This window comes from Rhinolophus sinicus, linkage group LG02, assembly GCF_036562045.2.
Source record: "Rhinolophus sinicus isolate RSC01 linkage group LG02, ASM3656204v1, whole genome shotgun sequence".
NCBI lineage: Eukaryota > Metazoa > Chordata > Mammalia > Chiroptera > Rhinolophidae > Rhinolophus > Rhinolophus sinicus.
In genome coordinates, this window is record NC_133752.1 from 30480179 (window position 1) to 30503331 (window position 23153).

The 23153-nt window shown below is 37.8% G+C and overlaps 1 protein-coding gene across 1 annotated transcript in view; it reads left to right on the forward strand.

The window, feature by feature from the left end:
- PAPSS1 (3'-phosphoadenosine 5'-phosphosulfate synthase 1) overlaps positions 1-23153 on the forward strand; it is a 95828-nt gene that overhangs the window by 62854 nt on the left and 9821 nt on the right. Inside the window, exon 11 of the mRNA XM_019741988.2 lies at positions 12725-12954. Within this exon, the coding sequence (XP_019597547.1) occupies positions 12725-12954 (230 nt within the window). The remainder of the gene's footprint in view (positions 1-12724; positions 12955-23153) is intronic.

Consider the following 23153-nt stretch of genomic DNA (forward strand, 5'->3'; position numbering starts at 1 on the left):
GTAAAAGCAGATTTTCCTCAGGATCTTTTATTGCAGTAGAGGAAAGGGGACTTCAGGGTAGAACTGGACTCACTTCTGAATATGGCACAGACAGGTGGGGAATTATAGCCAGGGAGAGGGGGGTATAAGAGTCATGGATGGATAACTACTAAGAGGAAACATCACAAATAACAGTCAAGGGATGATTCTGGTGAAACAGCCCTCGCAGGATTGTTGCTGAAAGCAGGCCTGCCTGATCAAATATCTCTTGGGCGATGGTAGGGGAAGAAGAATTGAATCTGATATGGAGGATTTGGAGTTCTTGCTAAACTGACGTCGTTAAGATTTGTGCTACAGCGGCTGGCACAGGCCCAACAAGGACGCACGCTGAAAGTCGAGTCCCAGAGGGCGTCAGAGAACCTGACTAGCATTGGGTTCAAGGAGCAAGTCTGTGTCAGATGTTGAAACCAGCAAAACACAGAACTGGGACTGAAACTCAGGCCTGTGTGACCCTAGGCTTGTGTGTTTTTTTCACCAGTGCTCCTTGCTGCCGGCAAGCTTCTGCGAGGTCTGTGCCTTGGCATTTGATAGGAAGGCAAAGAATTTAGGTGCCCCAGGTGCCTCCACAGAGCTCCGAGGTCTTCTAAAAGGTATAAAGGCACCTCAAAGTTTCATCTGTCTGTTGACCTCTTTCTGGAGTGTCAGTTACAGGCTAAGTGGTTCTTGTCAGGAAGTACCGGATCTGGTGCCTGAGCAAAAGGCAATACTTAACTTCTGATCTTTTACAGAAAAAAACTTGAGAAATGCTAGTAAACATCTTCATTTTTTAAACCATTACGTATTTTAATGTTTATGGCCTGGCAGTATTTAAAACTCTGAGATTGAGTGGATTATGAAAACTATCCATTTCTTTTTCTCAAGTGCCTCACTTGTGTTTCTGACCTATTTGGCTTATTCATAGCCTTAAGTGAACATTTTCTTTTGTAATAAAAAAAAACACAAAAAAACACACACTAGTTTTTGTAGCTTTTCCAGTGACATCAGGAAAAAGTCTGCCAGTAATGCTTATTTGCCAACTAATAATAATAAAATAAAAACAATGACTCTTCCTTTAATCATTTTCTGTAGGTCATTTAGAAGGCATTGGTACCAGATTTGTTTCCCCAGCACAAATGCTTTTCAGAGCAGAGAGCAACTGTCAAGCCTGTTTGGTTATCAACAGATGTCCCTGGTTTTCCAGTCTGTAAAGATTTAATGGCTTGATCATAAATTCCATTTTAGGCATTGGGTGGGTGGGGGGTGGCATGTGAAAGGAGAGTTACTTTTCTAATGCTAAAAAGGTGTTACATACACACATGTATATTTTTGTGAGGTATTTGTGACTGTCGAGGTTGTGTCTGTCCCTTCTCACAAAATACTAAGTCCACTTTTGTAAAGGACAGATAACGCTTTCTAAGACCTGTTTCATGAAAATAAGATGTATTTTGGAATGTGGATATGTACAACTTACAGCTATATCCTGATTTAAGACATTTGAGAATTGCCAGTTGAATTATGGAGAGAACGCATTATTGGAGGTAGGAAGTTTTCTTTGCCATGGAAGTTATCCATGCACTGGTAAAGGACTCCTTCACAGAGACTGATTTTGTGTAAGTGAACAGGCGCCCTTCATCCTCAGGGGATATGTTCCAAGACCCCCAGTGAATGCCTGAAACCATGGTTAGTACCAAGACCTTTATATACTATGTTTCTTTCCTATACAGACATACCTTTTCCCTTCAAGGAAGCACTTACAGCTTCTCTTTGGCATATGCAAATTGCCAGCCTCACTACTCTTACACTTTGGGGCCATCATTAAGTAAAATACTTAATTTTACTTACCATGTTTCCCCGAAAAGAAGACTGGGTCTTATATTAAGTTAAATTAGTTTAAAAACTAGGTCTTATGTTAAATTTTGCTCCAAAAGATGCATTAGGGCTTATGTTCAGGGGGTGTCATCCTGAAAAATCATGCAAGGGCTTATTTTCTGGTTAGTTCTTATTTTTGGGGAAACACGATAGTTACATGAACACAAGCACTGATAACTGAGACAGCTACTAAGTGACTAACGGGTGGGGAGTGTGTGCAGTATGTGCAGATGCTGGAAAAAGGGATAATTCATGTCCTGGAAGGGATGGAGTGGGAGGGCACGAAATTTTATCACGTCCGTCAGAACAGAGCTCAATTTAAAACTTATGAATTTTTTATTTCTGGAATTTTCCATTTAATATTTTCAGACCTTGGTTGATGGTGAGTAACTGAAACCATGGAAAACAAAATTGCGTATGAGGGGGGATGCCTGTATTGCCAGCTGGATGCCTGTGTATTTGTTTAATTAGTTCATGCTTTATACCAGTATCTGTCTGGAGCAGTAAACAGGATGTCTGTTAGGATATAAACCTGTTCATCCCTGTGACACTTGCTAACAACCTAAAGGGACATTTCTTTCTTGAGATCGGAGCCTAAAATTATAGGAGCCATAGACTCCCACGTTTCAATTGTAACCTTTGACCCTCTGAGGGCTTTGGTAATTTTGTCTTCTAACCATTTATTTTATCCATGTTTCTGGAGTAGTGCAACATAGGTTCACAATCTCTTATCCAAAATCTTTGGAGTTATATATTATTTATTCTCTTGGTGGGTCTGGGACATAAGTAACATTAAAATTTCTTAGCAAAGTGTATGAGTTTTTACATTTAAGTGGGACCAGTATAACTCATAAATAACTTCATGTGAGTTTTGATCAGGTTTTGCTAAATTAGTTTAAAAACTAGGTTTTTGAATTTCAGATGGGTGTGTTAACTAATTTCACAGAAGAAAATCCATATCAAATCATCACATTTCGTACCTTATACTTACAGAACATTATCTGTCAATTACATCTCAATAGACCTGGAAAAAAGTTGGATTTCAGATTTTTGAATAAGCAATTTTGGGTCAGTACCACAAAAACATTTTAAATCTGTTGATTTATTTTGAAAGTAATTTTTGGGATCTGTATAGCCTGATATTTTACATACTTTTAGTTTGTGTGTCTTGAGAACTGAAATGACTAATCTAATTCAGACATATTAGATTTTACAGGTGTTGTAGGATGCTTTTCATGATGGAAGAATGTCCTTTCTTCCTCCTGATTTTTCTATAGATTTTCAGCTCAGAATCTGTTCCTGTTTCTTACTGAAGCATCATGTTTTAATATTTTCTGTTAGCCTGTGTTTTCAGGTTTTTCTATAGTTAGGTAATATATACTGTTTCTTTCCTAAACATAGTACTATGTTGTATTTTCTCTCCTGCTGTGATGTCCTATCTTATGGTAGGGCTTGGCACAGTTTGTAAGCAGCTCAGTAAGAACAGGTGTCCATGGAGTTGGGGGTTGAAGAAACCCAGGGATAATACCGTTCTTAATGAATAGTTGTTCATTTTGCAGCCTTGGGCATGTTATTGAAATTCTCCAAGTATCATTTTTCTTATTTGTAAAACAGGCATAGTGACTATCTTGACACTTCCTGTAATCATCAAATGAGACAATGTTTATAACACACTTTGTACGGTGACTGGAATGTTAGGAAGAGCTCAGTAATTGGTACCTATTTCTATCTTCTCTCACCCTGGTAAAGAACTTCATTAAATGTTTTCTAAAGCTTTACCACCATGATTACTTTTCTTTGGTTCCTTAAAATAATAATCGGTAAGAGGGTAGAGAGGAGGAAGAAAATCAAACACTTCTGGCTTTTATCAAAAACAAATTTTGAGGTTCTTAGGCTTGGGGGCAGGGGTGGGAGCAAAAGGGGAGGCTGGGCCATAGTGGATTTGTTCTCTCCCCACTGACCCTCCCACTCTGCCAGGCTGGGCTCAGCCAGGGCAAGGTAATTTACAAGAATAAGATTAGTTTGGTTGCTGGTGGTTCTGAACAAATACATCTCTTGCATTTGAGTTGTATCAGTTTGAAGAATGAGATTCCTTGAAGATAAAGGAAATCTTTGGGAAAGTCCTTATTTTATATATCAGGCCTCAATTTCTTGATTTGTAGAATGAAAGATTTGGATTTCACAATCTAAACCGCCTTTCAACTCTTAAGATTGTGTGATGAGAGTAATTGTAAGGTGTTTCCTAATTCTCTTTTACAAACTGGAGAATGAAACGTCTATGTAGATTTCATCATTTTGCACTGGAAATCAGAAATGTGTCTCTTGGGAGGACTGAGTACTGTTCAGTGTCTATATAGAGTAGTAGAAATTGGCACAACCACGTAGAATACTAGGAGTACAGAAAAGCTAGAAAGCCATCAGTACCCAGACTCCACAGGATGGGAGGGGTGAGCCTCCTCTTTCATTGTCTCTAGATTTCCCCAGTCAGCTTGAAGAGTTTAAAATGACTGCTGCCTCTGAGAAATCAAGAGGCAGGCAGTTATGATTTGGGAATTTTAAGAAAATAGATTAATACTGGAGTGATGTGATAATGTACAAAGGAGAGAGGGGTATTTTAACATGGAATTCACATGAGCAGAGTCAGATAGTATAATATTAAGGCAGGTGATCACTGCACTTAAATTTTTGCTTCTTCACTGAGTTTGAATCTCTGGAGCCCGTCACAGGTCTCTGTGACTGTCAAGATGCATACACAAAGAAGCGTATTTATTGAGCCAGGTTTTTTTCTCTGCGAGCCTATGTCTTTAAGACCTAGAAATACCACAGTGTCCAGAAAAATTTAACAATTATACTGTTTTGGATGATAAGAGTATTTTTTAAGTTTCATTATATAAATGAATATTTCTTACATAAATTTTTAGTTCCGTGATCTCAGTATATAGATTTGTCTTTCAATAGGGTTGAGGTACTCCCAGTATATAAATTTGTTAGTGGTTTCGATTATTTTAAAGTGTTAATCCTCTGGTCACTTCTGGTTGTTTCTTGTTTTCATTTCTTTTAGTTTGGCTAATAAAAACAGTTTCTAGGAAGTTGGAAGTATGTAGAATAAAATAGCCCTTTTTTCTTCCACCTGTCTCCTTTAATTAATCTACTTTTAAATGCAGCTTCGGACAGAAGAAGTCACTTATTTCAGATACTGGATGAGGATCTTCTTGCCTTTTTGTCTAATGGCAAAAAGAGAATAATTTTAGTGAAGATGTTTTTCCCTTTATTTCTCTCCTTTGGCTTATATTAAGTTGTATCCAAATGAGTGAAGAACAGCAAATATATTCAATATTAATGCTTGGGGTTACAATGCAGTCTACAAGTCTTTTTTTTTCCCTCAAGTTTTTATTTCACTTTTTGTTTTAGGGAGCGTGTTACCTTTTTCAGACAATGAATGGGTTTCCTTAGTTAAGACACTAACTTGCAGAAGTCCTGTTAAAGAGATGTATTCATGTTTGGTTAAGGACAATAAAATATAAAAGGAAAGGAAAACAATAAAACATTTTAAGAAAAACTTTAAAAATATATTCAGAGTGTTGTGGAAATCTTAGATCTTGTGAATATTTTTGCAAAATTTAGACATCCTTTAATTTTCTTCCAGCTTGTATAATAAATACAAAATCTTGTGGTTCGTGTAATTTGAAACACATTTAAGCAATGTGAAAATTTGAACCCTATAAACCAGATGAGGTAAAATTTGAGCTACATTTTTAAAATTGTCTTTCCTTTTTTAAGTTTTATTTTAAATAATTTGTAGATACCATATCTGCTTAATTTTGTTAGGAAATAGGAACCTTAATAAAGTTTTCTACCATTTACTTGGAAAAAGTAAAACATGATGAGCGTACAAATTAGTACTCCTTTATAAAATAATCTTGTATGGACCTCAGATGCACAGAATTAGATTAATCAGAATCTGTGGTACATGGTACACTGTCATTGGTCCATGAGTTGCTCTTTTAAATTTTGATTGCTTATATATTTCTTATTTTTGAAAATTGAGTGAACAACTGTGAATTGCCCCGACCTGAGATACTTGCATCTCCTAGGTGCTCCTACCAATCCCATCTGAAACTGGAATTGCTTAGGTTTTTGGCATGTTATCAACATAACTTCCAGAAATTTTTAGTTTTCTGACATGTTACCAACATAACTTCCAGAAATTTTCAGTTTTCATTCACAGAAGCAGAGTAAGGATAGTATAATATTTAAGCATGTGATCACTGTGCATTTAAATGTCTGCTTTGTCACTGACTTTGAATCTGTGGAACCCACAAAAGGCCTTTGTGACTGACATGATAAACAGAGAAGCACCTTTACTGAGCCAGATTCTTTCCTCCATGAGCCTGTCTTTAAGCCCAAGAAAATACCATAGTTTCCAGAATAACTCTCCTGCCATTCCCCTCCTGTCAGGTAATCACAATTCTTGAAGTTTGCATTTTTTTATTTCGTTATATTTACGTACATGGACACATAGTTTTATCACAGGGACATATGCTTACATGATATATTATTTAGCTTGTTTTCCAACTTTATTATAAAAGGGTGTAGTACTTTATATAGTCTTTGGGGACTTGCTTCCATTGCTGTGTTGCTGCACTTCTGTTACTGTTAAGAGTCTTCCGTGTCATTGTGCATATAGCTATAGTTCATTCATTTCACATATGTGACAGTGTTTCATTATGAGAATATAACATAATTTCTTTGTCTTTTGTTCCCATTGTTGAATGTTTATTTCCTTTTTTATTGCCTGTGTTCTATTTTTGCTTTATATTACTTTTTTCTATTATGAATAGTGCTACTGTAATTTTTTGGTGCCTGTCTCATGCACATGTGCAGAAGTTTTTCCAAGAAGTAGAATTTCTGGAACGGTTGAAATGGAGATATCCAACTTTAGATAGTAATGCAAAGTATTTTCAGAAATGTTTTTTTTTTTTACCATTTTACATTCTTAAACTCTCAGTGATACATAAGAGAGCCAAATAATTCACAAGTTCTTCAGCTGGTATAACATTTTTAGGAAGTGATTTGATAACTTGTAACTAAAGTCTTAAATTGTGTGGGTTTTGGCTTTCTCTTCTTAAGGAAATAGATCTCTTAATGTCTACAGTTCAGCCTTCAAGTTTCCATTTCCTCTATATCCTTGCTGCCCTCTGTGGTGGTCTCATCCGCTTTCCTGTTTAGACACCTCCTCTATGCTGGTGATACGCAGATCTCTATCTCTAATTCATTCCTCTTTTCTGAACTCCAAACCCATATATCCCACCACCTTGATGTCCAACAAATAGCTCAGATTTAACTGTCTGAAATGCTAATTGCCTCTTTTTCATTTTACCCCCTCTAAACCTACTTTATTCTTACCCCCCCACCACCACCACCCCCTGTCACCATCTCAGTTGATTGAAGTTCCTTCAGAAATCTTGGAATCATCATTGACTGGTCTTTTTCTCTCATAACCCATGCCTGGTCTGTCCACAAAAATGCTGTTCCTTCCACTTTCAAAATATATCTAGGTTTCTGCTTCTGGCCATGATAGAGTAATGGATACTGGGTTTGCCCTCTTGCTGAAAACAGCTATGAAATTGATTAAGTAAGTGAAACACCTATTTGAAAGCACTGGCAAACAGGCCGTGCAGGAATCTAATCCCCGAGAGGTGGGAAGCACACACAGTGTTGACTCTTTTCTGCACCAGGGGACAATTTCCTGACCACAGCACAGACCGTGGGAATCCAAGTAGAACATGGTGGTTCTTTTGCGCTGAGAAGGCAAAGATTGGATTTGGGGGCTACGGGTGCAGCTGAGACCTGCAGAGTACTTACGGGAGAGGAGGAAGCAGCACAGAGCTGAGGCACCAGAAGATGTGAGGGTCTTGGTTCCTCAGGCGGCATTTGTGCAGGGTAGCAAGACTCTGTGAGGCCTGGTGGAGAATCGCTGCAATAATTTAGTGGAATGAGGATACTAGAGGGTGGGTTACACACTGTAGGTGGAGGATGACATTCCAGCCCAACTCAAGTGGAGATACCGTGTTAACACGCCAGGCAGTGAATTGAGACACCAGAAAAACGTGCCTTAGGAGTAAAGACCCCTTTACTACTACGCCCTAGATGGGGTATTTTGGGTCTGGGTCCAGTCAGGATGTGGAAATCGCACAGAATTTGATGAGGGCAAGTTTAAAGAATTATTAAACTTTAATAGGGAGTGACTATACACATGTACAGTGCAGTCTAAAGGGTACCCTATGGCTGGGGGAGATTAACCAAAGGAAGGGCCGACTTGTAAAAGGGACCCCCTCCCTAAGGGTGGGCTTCAGACCTCACTGAAAAAGCTATGGTTTCATTCGTGGATGGTAGAGGAAATCAGTGGATGGCCTGGACCACAACTGTTTCACAGAAGCCAGAGAGCAGGAAACAGACCTCCGCTGCACAGGCCAGCTGAGACTGACAGACTGGTGCCTATAGTGGGTCAGGGCGTTGGGAGCCCACTTGCTGCCAGAGCGGTGCACTTTGTGTGATATCTGTGTTGAGAAGAATGCAGGAAACAGCCCTCTGGGCACAGGTGCGTGGGGAACAGAAGGGAGTCAGGGAGCCCCTCCCTGTGGTGGGGAGCTTGGAGTGCACCAGTGTCTGCATTTGGAAGTCTGCAGCGAGGTAGCCACTGGGTTCAGGCTGGGGCTTTGAGATTGAGAAGTATTTTGTACTTTGGGCATGCTCATGAAACAGAGTACACGAGATATCCCGTACACAGGCCCCACTGACACCCCCTGACACCTACTTCCTACAGTGTCCCCATGATGCCCTCTACTGATGAAACAACATTATGGTCACTGTAAAAAAGAAATGCTTCAAGAGTTCAGTCCGTGATCTCAGAGCATGCACTGAAGGGTGACTTTGGAATCGAGAGGCAATTGATTGATAATTGGCACAGAAAGCTAGAGTGGGCCTGCCTAACAAGTCTGAAAACCAAGCCTCCAAAAGATGAGGACAGGTGCTCGTACCTTACCTGCCTGCTAGAATGACACTCTTAACACTGTCAAGGAAAACAGCACAATTCAGACTCCAGAACAAATCACCCACAAGTCCAGTATGCAGTAACAAATTGCTAGAAATATGAAGAAGCAGGAAAGTGGGATTTATCATCCAGAATAAAAACTGTCACTAAAAACATGCCTTGAGGTGATGCTCACGTTGAAATTAGCAACATGAAAGGAAAATTTGCTCTTGTGGTTGGGGAATCTCAGAAAAAAATGGAAAGTATAAAAAAATCAAATGGAAATTCAAAGACTGAGAACGTATAGTGTTTATTGAATGGACTTAAAAGCAGACTAGAGTTTGCAGAAGAAAAGGCTGGTGAACTAGAAGTCAGGTCAGTAGACATTTAAAAAAGAAAAGAAAAAAGAAAGAAAATAGATGGGGAACATGAACAGAGCCCAGTGACTTGTAGGCATTATCAGTCAGGCCATCTAACATACTCGTATGCGTAATTGGAGTTCTGAAAGGAGCAGAGAGAGAAAAAGGAGCAGAGTGGCAGAAAAAGGTTTTGAAAAAAATGACTGAATGTTTTCTGAAAATGGTGAAAAATATCAACCTAGAAATTCAAGAAGCCTAATGAATCTTAGAAAACTAATTGAGAGAAAACCACATGTAGGCGCATAGTTTGTTGAAAATTAACGATATAAAGAGGAACCTTAAATCAGAGTGACGGAGGGAGAGATAAAGAGGGAACCTTAGGGAAATTTGCTGAGAGAGTAGATCTTAAGGGTTCTCACACACAGAAAGGTAGCCGTGTGAGGGAATGGATGCGTTAACTAATTTGATTGTGGTAGATGTTTTTCAGTGTATACATATATCAAGGCATCGTGTTGTATACTTTTTTTCATTTTTTAAATTAGTTTCAGGTATACAAAAGCCTCGTGATCAGACATTTATATACCTCACAAAGTGATAACCCTAATAAGTCTATTACCCATCTGATACTGTACAGTTAATACAGTATTATTCACTATATTCTCTATGCTGTACTTTACATCCCGTGACTATTTTTTTAAATTGTAGTTGACATTCAATATTATTTTATATTAGTTTCAGGTATACAGCATAGTGGTTAGATATTTATATAATTTATGAAGTGATTCCCCCATGATAAGTCTAGTACTCATCTGACACTATACATAGTTATTACAATATTACTGACTATTGCACATAGTATACTTTACATCCCTGTGACTATTTCGTAACTACCAATTTGGATTTCGTAGTCACTTCTCCATTCTCACCCAGCCCCCCTGTCCCCCTCTTATCTAGTAGCTATCAGTTCTCTGTATCTATGAATCTGCTTCTGTTTTGTTTGTTCATTTGTTTTGTTCTTTAGATTCTACATATGAGAGCATATGGTATTTGTCTTTCTCAGTCTGACTTATTTCACTTAGCATAATACCCTCTAGGTCCATCTATGTTGTTGCAAATAGTACAGTTTCATTCTTTTTAATGGCAGAGTATTATTCCATTCTATATATGTACCACAATTTATTTTATCTAATCATCTACCAGTGGGCATTTTGGTTGCTTGCATATCTTGACTATTGTGAATAGTGCTGCAGTGAATATAGGGGTGCATGTATCTTTTCAAATTCGTGTTCTGGATTTCTTTGGATAGATACCCAGGAGTTGAATTTCTGGATCATAAGATAGTTTTAATTTTTTGGAAAACCTCCACACTGTTCTCCATAGTGGCTGCACCAATATGCAGTCACATCAACAGTACACAGCATTCCCTTTTCTCCACATCCTCGCCAACACTTGTTGTTTGTTGATTTATTGATGATGGCCATTCTGACAGGTATGAGGTGACATCTCATTTGCATTTCTCTGATGATTAGTGTCGTTGAGCATCTCTTCATATATCTATTGGCCATCTCTATGGCCTTTTTGGAAAATGTCTTTTTGGGTCCTTTGCCCATTTTTTTAATTAGATTGATTGTTTTTTTGGTGTTGAGTTGTATGAGTTTTTTTGTAAATTTTGGATATTAATCTCTTATCAGATGTTATCATTGGCAAATATCTTCTCCCATTCAGTAGGTTGTCTTTTTGTGTGTTGATTGTTTTCTTTGCTGTGCAAAAACTTTATAGTCTGATGTATTAATAGTTCCATTTGCATATTTCTTTTGTTTCCCTTGCCCGAAGAGACATATCAGTAAAGATAGTACTAAGGGTAATGTCTGAGAATTTACTTCCCATAATTCCCATTATGGTTTCAGTATTACATTCAAATCTTTAATCCATTTTGAGTTTATTTATGTATATGGAGTAAGAAGGTTTCATTTATTTTGCATGTATCTGCCCAGGTTTCCCAGCACCATTTATTGAATAGACTATCTTTACCCCAATGTATATTCTTGCTTCCTTTGTCATAGATTAAATGACCATATAGGCATGGATTTATTTCTGGGCTCTCTATTTTGTTCCATTGACCTATGTGTCTGTTTTTATGCCAATACCATGCTGTTTTGATTACTATAGCCTTGTAGTATGGTTTGCTATCAGGTAGCGTGATGCTGCCAGCTTTGTTCTTTTTTCCAAAGATTGCTGCAGCTATTTCGGAGTCTTTTATGGTTCCATATAAATTTTAGGATTATTTGTTCTGGTTCTGTGAAAAATATCATTGGTATTTTGATAGGGATTGCATTGAATCTATATATTGCTTTGGGTAGTATGGTCATTTTAACTAAATTAATTCTTCCTATCCATGAGCATTGTATATACTTCCATTTATTTGTATTTTCTTTAATTTCTGTCTTCAATGTCTTATTTTCTGAGTACAGGTTTTTTTTACTACCTTGTTAAATTTATTCCTAGGTATTTTTTTTTTTTAATGCAATTGTAAATGGGATTGTTTTCTGAATCTCTCTTTCTGATAATTCCTTACTGGTGTATAAAAATGCAACTGATTTCTGAATATTATTTTTGTGTCCTGCTAGTTTACTGAATTCATTTATCAGTTCTAATAGTTTTTTGGTGGATCTTTGGGGTTCATGTTGTATACTTTAAATATATACATGTTGTATACTTCTTTTTTTATTAGTTTCAGGTGCACAAGATAAAGTAATACTTAGATATTTATCATTTATATCCCTCACACTGTGTGAACCCCCCTCCCCCATCCACTATCCCTTGACATCGCACACAGCCACTACATTTCCACTGTCTCTTTTCCTAATGCTGTACTTCGCTTCTTGTAAGTATGTACACACACACACACACACACACACACACACACAAACTTGTAGTTGACGTTCATTATTGTTCAGCTTCAGATGTACAATGCAGTGATCAGGCACATGTTGTATACTTTTAAATATATTTTTGGTCAGGTATATTCAATAAAACTTCAAAAAAAAAAAGATGAAACAGAAAACACATTACCACTACCAGTTACTTCTCTCAAAGTATCAACCACTAGCCTGACTTCTAACCTCAGGGGTTAAATTTTGAATTATATGTGTGACAAGTGGTAGTTATGCAAAATCATACATGTATGTACTCACGTATCTTTTATAAGTATAAAGTATAAATGTGTATACATGAACCCTTGTACACATATGCTTTTTGGTTTTTTTGGTGGGTAGCGGTTGCCAATTCTGGTTCTGCCTTCCTAAGGTGATACATTTAAATTTGTTGTGATTCCCTGCTGATAGATATCGATCGTATAAGAAGTATATGCATTTGTTATCCATTTACCACTTCTCGATAGTAGTCATAAAAGCACAGTTATCTAATATGAAAGCTTTTATTCCAGGTCCAGTGGCATTGCAGAGCACGGATGGTTGCAGGAGCCAATTTTTACATTGTTGGACGAGACCCTGCCGGTATGCCTCATCCAGAAACAGGGAAGGATCTGTATGAGCCAACTCATGGTGCCAAAGTGCTGACAATGGCCCCTGGCCTAATCACTTTGGAAATAGTGCCCTTTCGAGTTGCAGCTTACAACAAAAAAAAGAAGCATATGGACTACTATGACGCTGAACAGTAAGTTTTACATTCTCTGCACAACTCTGCGAAGCACCTTGTGCCCTGATCTCCCAGGGCCTTAACGTATTGTTTCTTTACAACAACTTTACTGATAACAAGCTTTGTTGTTCCCATTTCAGAGAAAGGCAAACCAAGGAAACTAATTTTTCAGTGTTGCAGAACTAAAAATTGAATCTGGTTTCATGGTTCATGACGTGGGGAATTTTACTGTGAAGGATTTAAAGGCAGTATTGGCATTTCTATGCCTGCCATATCTCCTTTATCTTACTGAGCATATGGAAGTGGTCTAAGGACTTAAGGGTGACTAATTATTCTGCTAAGTCTAGGGCATCTGTGTCGTGAGTGAGAATTTAATACTCTAGCAACCACTGTGTGATAGACACTGTCCTAATTGCTTTACAGATATTAAATTAATTGTTTCCTACAACAATCTTATATGGGAGGTGCTGCTATTACCCCCCTTTTATAGATTAGTAGTAAGCTGAGGCATGCAAAAGGGAAATAATTCTGTAAGGTCACAGAGCCAAAAAATGGCAGCCCAGCAGTTGAACCCAAGCACTGTGGCTCCAGAGCCCACACTCCTGACCCCTAAGAATGTAGCTTCTTTCTTCAGAGATCTTGGGAGGGGCAAAAAACTCACAAGCTTTTAGTACGAATTATTGGTAGTATTGAGCATGGATTTATCTCCCTTTGACTGATGCAATTGTATTAATTTCTATCTGTGGATGATATATACCAATAGATAGTACACTCTGTAACTTTAGAGTGGCACTAGAAGAGTGTGAGTCTCTAGAATGTGAAATCATGGGTTCAAGCCCATCCTTGCTATGGGACTTGGAAGTCCTGCAGGATCTCCGGCCTCGTTTCTTCATCTCTAGAATGATAGCCATGGACAAGGTGATTCCCGCTTAGCTCCAGTTGTAGTTGTTTTCATGATCTGTAGCCCTTAGTTATTTTTACGTCTTAGTAGGTACTTATACATATGAGTTGTTTTCTTGATTGATGCTTATTTAATATACCTCCTTTTTTTTAAGTGCAAATTACAATTCATGTTCAACAAATAGAACCAATAAAGAGTCTTTATTTATGTTTTATCATTGTCGCCTCTACTGACAGGTACTGATAGATAATTGACCGTACTCAGATAACCTCTCACCTGAGTGCTCTCATTCCTTTTTCCTGTAGTACTTTATAGTTGACGCTGTGTTCAGTAATGATCTTGACCCTGACCCTGTATCCTCGTTTGGTGTGGCCCATTTTATAATGGGGACAAGAAAGAAAAAGAAACCTTTCTAAAAATTAAAACATTTTGTTCTAAAAGAGACAAAGTGTGGTGTCATTTAATTTCTTTGAGATAAATGATAAATTATCTGATTAAAGAAAGACTATTATCAATGAAGTCAGAGGAATTTGTGGGCTTCTCATATTCTGAGTGATGAACTGTAGCTAAAATACAGGAAAATCTTGAATCAATGAACAGAAAAGGCTTATGTAACTGGTACAGGCAAGCATAAAAGAACTAAATGTTCCCTATGGCGTAGGTGTGGAATTCAAGACAGGAGCAATTCTAGACTATTATTTTCTGAACATCTGAAATGTGGCCCAGATTCCAGTATATTTCTGAACCACACCATGAGAAGAATTTGCAATAAACCAGAACATTTTTACCCATGTACAAAATCAGACTGCCGACACCTAGAAATAGTTCTAAATCGTGGCGTGTTTAGTTTTGTTTTGGCCTTAAAATTGTGTGTGCGTGCACATGCGTGCATATACCTATATATATTTATATACACACATACATACCATTTCTCTGTCTAAAAAAAATGCAGCGATGAAAGTGGTGTGCTAAGAGTTGTAAATAGATTATTATACCAAAGGTATGCCTTAGAAGCTTTTAAAAAAAGAATTTTAAGAAAAATAAAAGCAATTATATTGAACCGTGAGCTATATTACCACAGAAGGTGATAGAAAGTAAAAATATAAATTAAATAAGATTTGAATACAATCCTGTCCTTTTGTAGTTGAAATTATGTAGGGTCAAAATGAGAGATTATAATTTGCAGTACTCCCCTTTATCCAGTTTTGCTTTCCATGGTTTCAGTTACCTGCTGTCAACTGTGGTCTGAAAATATTAAATGGAAAATTCCAGAAATAAACAATTCATAAATTTTAAATTGCACACCATTCTGAGTAGTGTGATGGAATCTCATGCCATCTTGCTCTGTCCTGCCTGGGACCTGAATCATCCCTTTGTCCAGTGTCTCCACACTGTATACGCTCCCTGCCTGTTAATCACTTAGTAGTCATCTCAGTTATCAGACTGACTATCGTGGTTTCACAGGAACCCTTATGTTGCTTAATAATGGCCCCAAAGTGCAAGAGTAGTGATGCTGGCAATTCAGGTAGGCCAAAGAGAAGCTATAAAGTGCTTCCTTGGAGTGAAAAGGTGAGTACAGTACAATCAGATAATTTGAGAGAGAAATCGAGAGAGAGATCACATTTGCATAACTTTTATTACAGTATATTATAAATTCATTTTATTTTGTTGTTAATCTCTTAGTGTCATTTATAAATTAAACTTTATCATAGGGATGTCTGTATAGGAAAAAACATAGTATATATTGGGTTCAGTACTGTCCGTGGTTTCAGGCATCCACTGGGGGTCTTAGAACATATCCCCCATGGATAAGGGGGGACTATTGTACTTAGTCTGGGGAGTTGCCTACACGTTGGTAATTCTTTTGAAAGCTTGCCAGCTGAGACCCTTTGATGAGGGTAGCGTCTTTCTGCAAGTTTATAAGACGTATAGTGTCAGAGATGGAATACTAGGCCAGGCAACCCTTTGTTTCTTACCCAGCATGCAATTTGTTTAATTGTGTACAAGACGTTATGAGCATAATTTCTTTTGAAAGTAATAATCAGTCAGTTGTAGTGTGAAGAGAGAAAAATACAATCATTCAGCTAGTGTCCAAATACTTAAAACTTAGGTGAGTTTCCATTTTGATGAGTTAAGGAAACAAAACAAAACAGACATGGAGCTTTTCTTTTATACGTCCCTTGTGCCTATATGTTTCATTACTATGGCTTCTTTGCAAGATCAGCTGATTTAATCACACGCAGGACTCTAAAATACATCTGTCTGTAGTTAGTTGACTGATGTGCTGAGAGGCCCTTGATAACTTTCATGTTTTGTTAAATCTGTATAGTATTGCTTTGAGTCTCTCTCTTTTAATCATTCAAAAGCTAAATAATTACATCAGTTCTCATAAGATTTTCCAATGATGAATTCTATATTAGTTGCATGAGTGGCTCATTTTCTTGGAATTTTTTTGAGTTACCAAATCTTAATAAATTGTAACTTGGGGAGCTTTAAAGCTGCCTTAGTTTTCTAATTTTTTACATTGTGTTCAAATATAATTAAGTTGATGGGAATATGTTGGAAAGTGATTAAAATTTTATGGAAAGGCGATAGTCTTTGATGTAGTGAGAAAACAGTTATTAATTATGCACATATGAGGTTGTCTTATGTTTGATTAATGGACATTATTCAATGCCAACTTTTATGTAATTAATGATTTTGTACCTTTTGATTTGAGTAAATACCAGTGTAAGATAAGGCTTAGGGAGAAAAAAACAAACTTCATGAAGATTTAGGCAAGACATTATTGATAGGAATTATGATAAAAATCATCTGTTTGTACTTAAGTAGGTTCATGTTAGCTATAATAGTGACTCAAGGACTACAAGATTAAAGCCTGTTCTTTCAGCTATTACAAACAAACTTTTAGAGATAATTCTTTTCTTTTTTTTTTTTTTTTTTGTAATTTTTCTCCTTTATGCAGTAAATCTTTGGGTAAATGTAAAATTATGGTTCAGATTATTGAAATAGCAACTAATGAAAAGAGAGCACGCGAGTGAGAGCGCCTCGTGGCAATGAGTAAATGAAGGGACAGGTAGGCATAAATGTTTGCTGTACAGTTATTCCCACGTTATTAATATACTATTTCTTTCATATTTTTTAATGCTGGAGTATACTTTAAATCATGTACTATTAGTGTCATTTAAAAAAAAACACATTCTAATTGTAAGCATCCTCTGAGGCTTTTTCATGTATTCTTCCTTTTTTTATATAGTTTTCATGGTAGAGCTCATCTATCCCAGTGGTTTCTGTGCCGGGATTCTTAAAGCTATATGAGTATACACTTCAGTGTTTCCAAGTTGCTAGTTGTGTAGCTTTCTATTACTGTGTGACACATTACAACAAATTTAGTGGCTTAAAACAGTATTCATTTATTACCTCACAGTTCTTGAGATCAGAAGTCTGGGTGAGCTAGGGTTGATTCTGGCCAGGCTGGGCTCCTATCTGAACTTTCTAGAAAGAACCCACTTCTAAGATGACCCTTGTCATTGGCAGCATTCAGTTCTTTATTGTTGTAGGACTGAGGTCCCTGTCTTCTTACTGGCTGAGGATTGCTCTCTGGTCCTAGAAGTCACTTTTAGGTCCTTCCTTGTGGGTCCTCTCTATCTCAGCAATAGAACCTCCTTTGTGGTGAACCCCTTTCATACTTCGAATCTCCCTGACTTCCCCTTCTACTATCAGCCAAGAAAATTCCTCTACTTGTAAAGGGCTTGAGTAATTAGGTCAGACCGACTCAGATAATGTCACTATTTTAGGTCAATAGATTAGTAACTAATCACATCTGCAAAATTCTTTTACCATATGGTGACATATGATGGCAGTAACACCATAGGGTGAAGCTCATGAAGGCCATCATAGACTTGTCTACCCCGCTAATGGGCGTTTCTGCTTAGATTCCTTGATATACTTAACATGCCCAGAATCTCCTTTACCTTTGCCTTCATTTATCTTCAGATCCTAAATTTCCTTGGTTACTTGTTCTTCCCATTATATAGAATCTTGAAGTCCTTTATTCTTTCACCTTACTCTCTTCACATTCAAGTCTTGTCATAGACTTGAAATATTTTTTGTGTGAATTCCTTTCTTGCCGAGTAGTCTTTCTAATGCACAAGTATTTCTGTTAGAGTACCGGCGAACTTTCTTTTCCATTAATTCATAAAATACTTTGTTTTTATTAATTTTGATGTTTCTTCTGAAAACTTGTAGAAGTTTGACTGTAATTGCATGAATTTACCAACAAGTCTCATCCTATGTTTGTAGATTTTACACATACTTTACTGTGGGGAGTTACTGCATGACTGTTAATAGATAAGATGTAATTTAAAATCTGTTGTGTTCTTTGTTTTACTACACATTTGAATCAAATTAGGGATGTACTAGTATGTATATCTTTGAAAATCAAATCATATAATATATTTTATTTAACTGTATCTTATTTGAAAATCAGCAGGGTATATTGAAATTAACAAAACTTTCTGACTTTGCTTTATTCATTTATTAAGTATTTATTGAGTCTTTACTGTGTACGTGTAATTGCTAGGTCTGGGTACAATAGTTGGAAATAGGCAGATATTCTTGTTGTCCTCATGAGACTTATGTTCTAAAGAAGACAGACAGTATACCACTAACAACACAGTTAATTCAGTGCTTTGCAAAAGACTTCCAGGAAGCTCTGCTAGTACTTATCTGACCAAATTTGAGTTATCAGGAATGAGTCCCTAGAGCGAGTGACATTTACTCTGAGCTCCAAAAAGGTAGGCATTCCCTTGGTAAAGAAGGAGGTAATAGCATTCTGGACAAAGGGAAAAGCATATGCAAAGGCCCTGAGGTGAGATGACTCATGGATGGTTTGGAAAGAAGGCCAGGGTGGGGTAGAACAGAGAATGAAAGGAGGGTGATGACATAGACAGAGACCAGATAAGGCAGTTCTTTGAAAGGTATGAACGGGAATAGATTTTTAAAAGAAAGTGGTACAGTGTGCATTAGATATTAAGTTCATGTTTTTGGTAATTAGGTAAGTTAGGTTATACAGATTGATTCTCCCAACACATTAACTAAAAATGCTGGATAAAAGAAAACATTTTCATAAGAGTGTTACAGCACTGATAAAATGTTTGTAAGGCCAAACTATTAAGTGAAAGCTAGTATTTCAGGTAATCTGAACATTGAAGCTTTTGTCCTGCCGAACCTAGCAAACTTGAGTATTGACTTTCATGGTCTTGACCTAGGTGGGAGTCCAACAGGAGACGCTCCCACCTAAGTGTAAGGAGGAAACTGAAGGGAACCCAGTCCTTTCCCCTACCCCAAAGGAGAATGGGAGCAGAGCACAGAGCTTTACGCTCAAAAGCTCAAAACTCGGCTCCAGTGGGTCAAACCCAGATTACCTGGGTGATGTCAAAACAAAACACGCAAACAGCCCCAAAGTCTTCATGCCATGAAGAGTTTTAGGTGGTTCTTGACTAAGCGAGCCTCCCAGTGTTCAGCAGAGGCAAACAGAAACCCGCCCTAGAGCGTTCCACCTTTGTCCCAGGCCTCAACTTACTCCCATAAATAATCGTACCAGCTTAATGAACAGTTCAGTCAAAAATGAGAAAGCAAACGAGGAAACAAAGCACCAAAGCTAGAATTACCAGACATAGATTGCAAAAATAACTATGCTTGCTGTGTTTATAAATACAAAGAAGTTTGAAATTACCTACACGGCACATAAATATATAGAAATTACCTAGCAATATAGAAAAGAGCAAGATGAGAGGGAGGTTAGTATTGTCAACAAATTTCCAAGACCCTGGAATTTAAATCAAGAGAGGTTTATTCTCAAAAATAATTGTTTGCAAGCCAGTGAGACACAGCTTCCAGTACAAACTGAAAGTGTGTTCTGAGGAGGGAGAGGTAGGGCAGGGTATTTAAGTGCAAAACCACAAGAAGCTGTCCTCTAAGGGGATTGGTTGCTAAGCTCTAAGTATACACTATATATTTTCTGGTTGGTTATAGCGACGGGCTTTCCAGTCTTCACTAATTTAGGATCAACAGGTAGGGTCGCAAGACATGGCCAACGGTTGGTATCATAAGACCTGGTCAGCAGAGGGTGTCACAGGACACGGGCCACTACCTCATTTTCCCTTGGAGCTTGGAAAACAAACTTGTGAAACAAGTAATGGTTAAATAGACAGTGTAGAGAGTGCAGTTTGCCATGGAGACAGAGTCAGAGTTCAAACTGCAAAGCTGCTTAGTCACTCAAGCAGAGCCAGAGACCAGATTGCAAAAAGGGTCCAGATATTTGGTCACAAAACTGTGATATTAAAATCCTCAGTGTGAAGGTGTGTATTAGTGCAGGCGAGAGTTAATGGCAGCTTAGGTTTGGGGAGGTTGCGCAGGGGGATTGAAAGAAATGAATTGACTCAAAACATCTTTAAGAGGCACAATCATTACGACTTACAGTATAATTGCTATATTAAATAAAGTCTGATTTTTTTTCTTACTAAATGTATAAATCTAATATCACCCCATATTCTTCTCCCTCTGTATTTCAAAACAAACAACAACAGTAGTTCAGTATTCTCTGGAATTCCAGAGGTGACAGGTGGGTTTTCAATGGAAAGAATTGGTAGGTATAAAAGTGCAATGGAATTAGTATAGTGATTGTGTTGCTAACACCATCATTATTATATATCTGCAAGGTAAATTTTAGCTTTTCTGTAACAGAACAAATATTTTGATTCTGAAAGTGTTCTGATTTTACATTTTATAAAATAGTCATAAACCAAAGATTTTTGTGGATTTTGCTCCCTTAAGAATCATTTATCAACCAATAATGATCGCTTTCTCCCTAATTTTTATAGAAAACTTCCTATGATCAGGAAAGAAAGAGATGGCATGGAAATGTACATTATTTGTCTTCATTCTTTCATAGACACCTCTTTGGAAAACATTCTAGAGAAGTGAGAAAGAAGCTTATGTTTTCTAGAAGTGAAATAAAAGTAATCTTTTTTTTATGGTTAATACTAGGAATGATAGGACATCTTAAGGAGATGTGGTATATTCATTATAAAACCTAGCAATACCCATGTGCTGCTTTTAATCAGGCATAACATCTGAAAGATAAAAGGTGGGGGAAAGGGAGAGGGACTGTAAGGACGGAGTCTCAGAGAGCAGTTTCCAGGCTCTCAGCCTCACTTGGAAAGGTGCTGGCTCGGATAATAGATGGCCGGCCGTCAGCTGTAACCAGTGAGCCATTAGCCACTGATACAACTGCCGTGGCTATGCTAGCACGCGTGGGTTGCACTAGCAAGTGCGGTTAGCAAGCATATTGTGGATTGTGGATCCTGTTGATCCTACTTCCTGTGTCTTGCCTGGCTGCCAGTGAGATTGGGGTGCAAGATTGGGGTGCGGGAAGACCCCCTGTTGGGGTACTGGCAGATGTTTGCTTTTGTATCTCGACCAGCCACCGTTGAGAATATACTGGTATGACTCCCCCATCTATGGCTCCATTGTTGTTCCTTTTTGACCTCACCGTATCCTGCGTTCTTGTGCGGGGAGCCAGAGATGAGACCCTGCTTTACAGGGCCATGCATTGAGAAGCAGGCAACAGTGTAAGGGCCCCAACTAAAATGCTGGTGAGCTGGTAGAGACTGGAAGATTTACTATTTCAATGCCAGGGGAAAAAAATAGCTTTGAACCAAAACAGGTCAAAGATTTGCTCCTTCTCTCTCTATCCCAAAACCCTGACCAGATTTGACTGCGCTTGTGGAATGAATGGACACACCTATCAGTGCTAGAGAAAAATTAACTGAGGCGGGTTTTCCTTGCACCAGTTAAGGGCACCTGTACTGCTTTACTGGGAGATCCAGATCACGCTGCCCTAAGCACCAAGGGAAACATTTCCCAGACAACTGCCTCATTTGATCCTTTTCATTTTTCTCTAGCACTGATGGGTGTATCCATTCTTTACCATAAAGGGTCATGAAATCTATAATCAACCATAGTATAGGAGAACAGGGTTTTGGCTTTTTTTGGTAATTAATATGCAACATTAGCTTTAGGAGTACAAAATAATGATTGGATATTTGTGTGTATTGGGGAATGATCACATTATGTCTAGTTAACATCCATCATCATACAGTTACCAAAAACAATTTTTTCTTCTGATAAGAACTTTTAAGATCTGCTTTTCTTAGCAACTTTCAAATATGCCATACAGTATTATTGAGTATAGTCACCATGCTGTACGTTACATCCCCTTGACTTATTTAATTTATAACTAGAAGTTTATACCTTTGACTTCCTTCACCCATTCCCCCTGCTTCTGGCAACCACCAATGTGTTCTCTATCTCTGAGCTTGAGAACAAGGGTTTCAAACGGACTCACAAAGATCTTGATGGGCAAAATTTTGGGCTTCTGTGCTTTCAACTGGAAAAGAGTACATCGGTTTTCATCTGCTTCTGAAAGAAGCCTCTAATTACTCATGAACAGATCCCAGTTTTCAGGAAGTTAATCCCAGAAGCTCTCAGATGCCCAGCACCAAATAAAACCGCCTGGGATGAGGCACGTGGCTGAGCTCCCTCTCAGCAGACTGCCAGGGACTGTTCTGAGGAGCACGCTGCCATCCTTGGAGACTGCTTCCTGTACAAGGCCTGCAGCTAAGACAGGAGTTACACAGACAGAACCAATATGTTTTCAAAGGGGCTTTAAAATTGAGTTGCCTGCAGTGACTTCAGGAAACCCTGGCAATTCGATATTTGACTGAATGTCGGAGAGGAGCTGTTCTCTAACTTTTGTTTATAGGACGGGGTACTGGGAGGAAAACATGATGAATTAAGGATTTTGGTTAATTAGGTTTTAGTAATTAAATTTTCCTTGTATTTCAGTCGGTGTTTGGTTTGGAGATAAAAATCATTAAATTGATCATGTCTGATGCCAAACAGTGCTTTTTAGTTCCTGGAAAGAAAACCATAAATACCTATTTATCTGGTTTTGAAGAGAAGCTTTTTTTTTTTTTTTACCTCATTCCTAAGAATTCTTAGTGCTTTGATGTGCACTGTATTGTACATAAGCTTTTTTCAAGTTGGATGAAAAGTTAAATAGGACCAAAATAGTTCATTAGATTCATTTATAAGTTACCATCATTATGTTTAGTTCTATTAGGGAAGAAATTCTCCTGTCTTTCTCTGATCGCTTATTGTCTAGTTAGCGTTTTTTATAAAAACTGACCTGATGGAGCGTGAAGCTTCAAAAATGCACTTGAAGAGCTATCTGCTGACCCTGCTCTTGTCA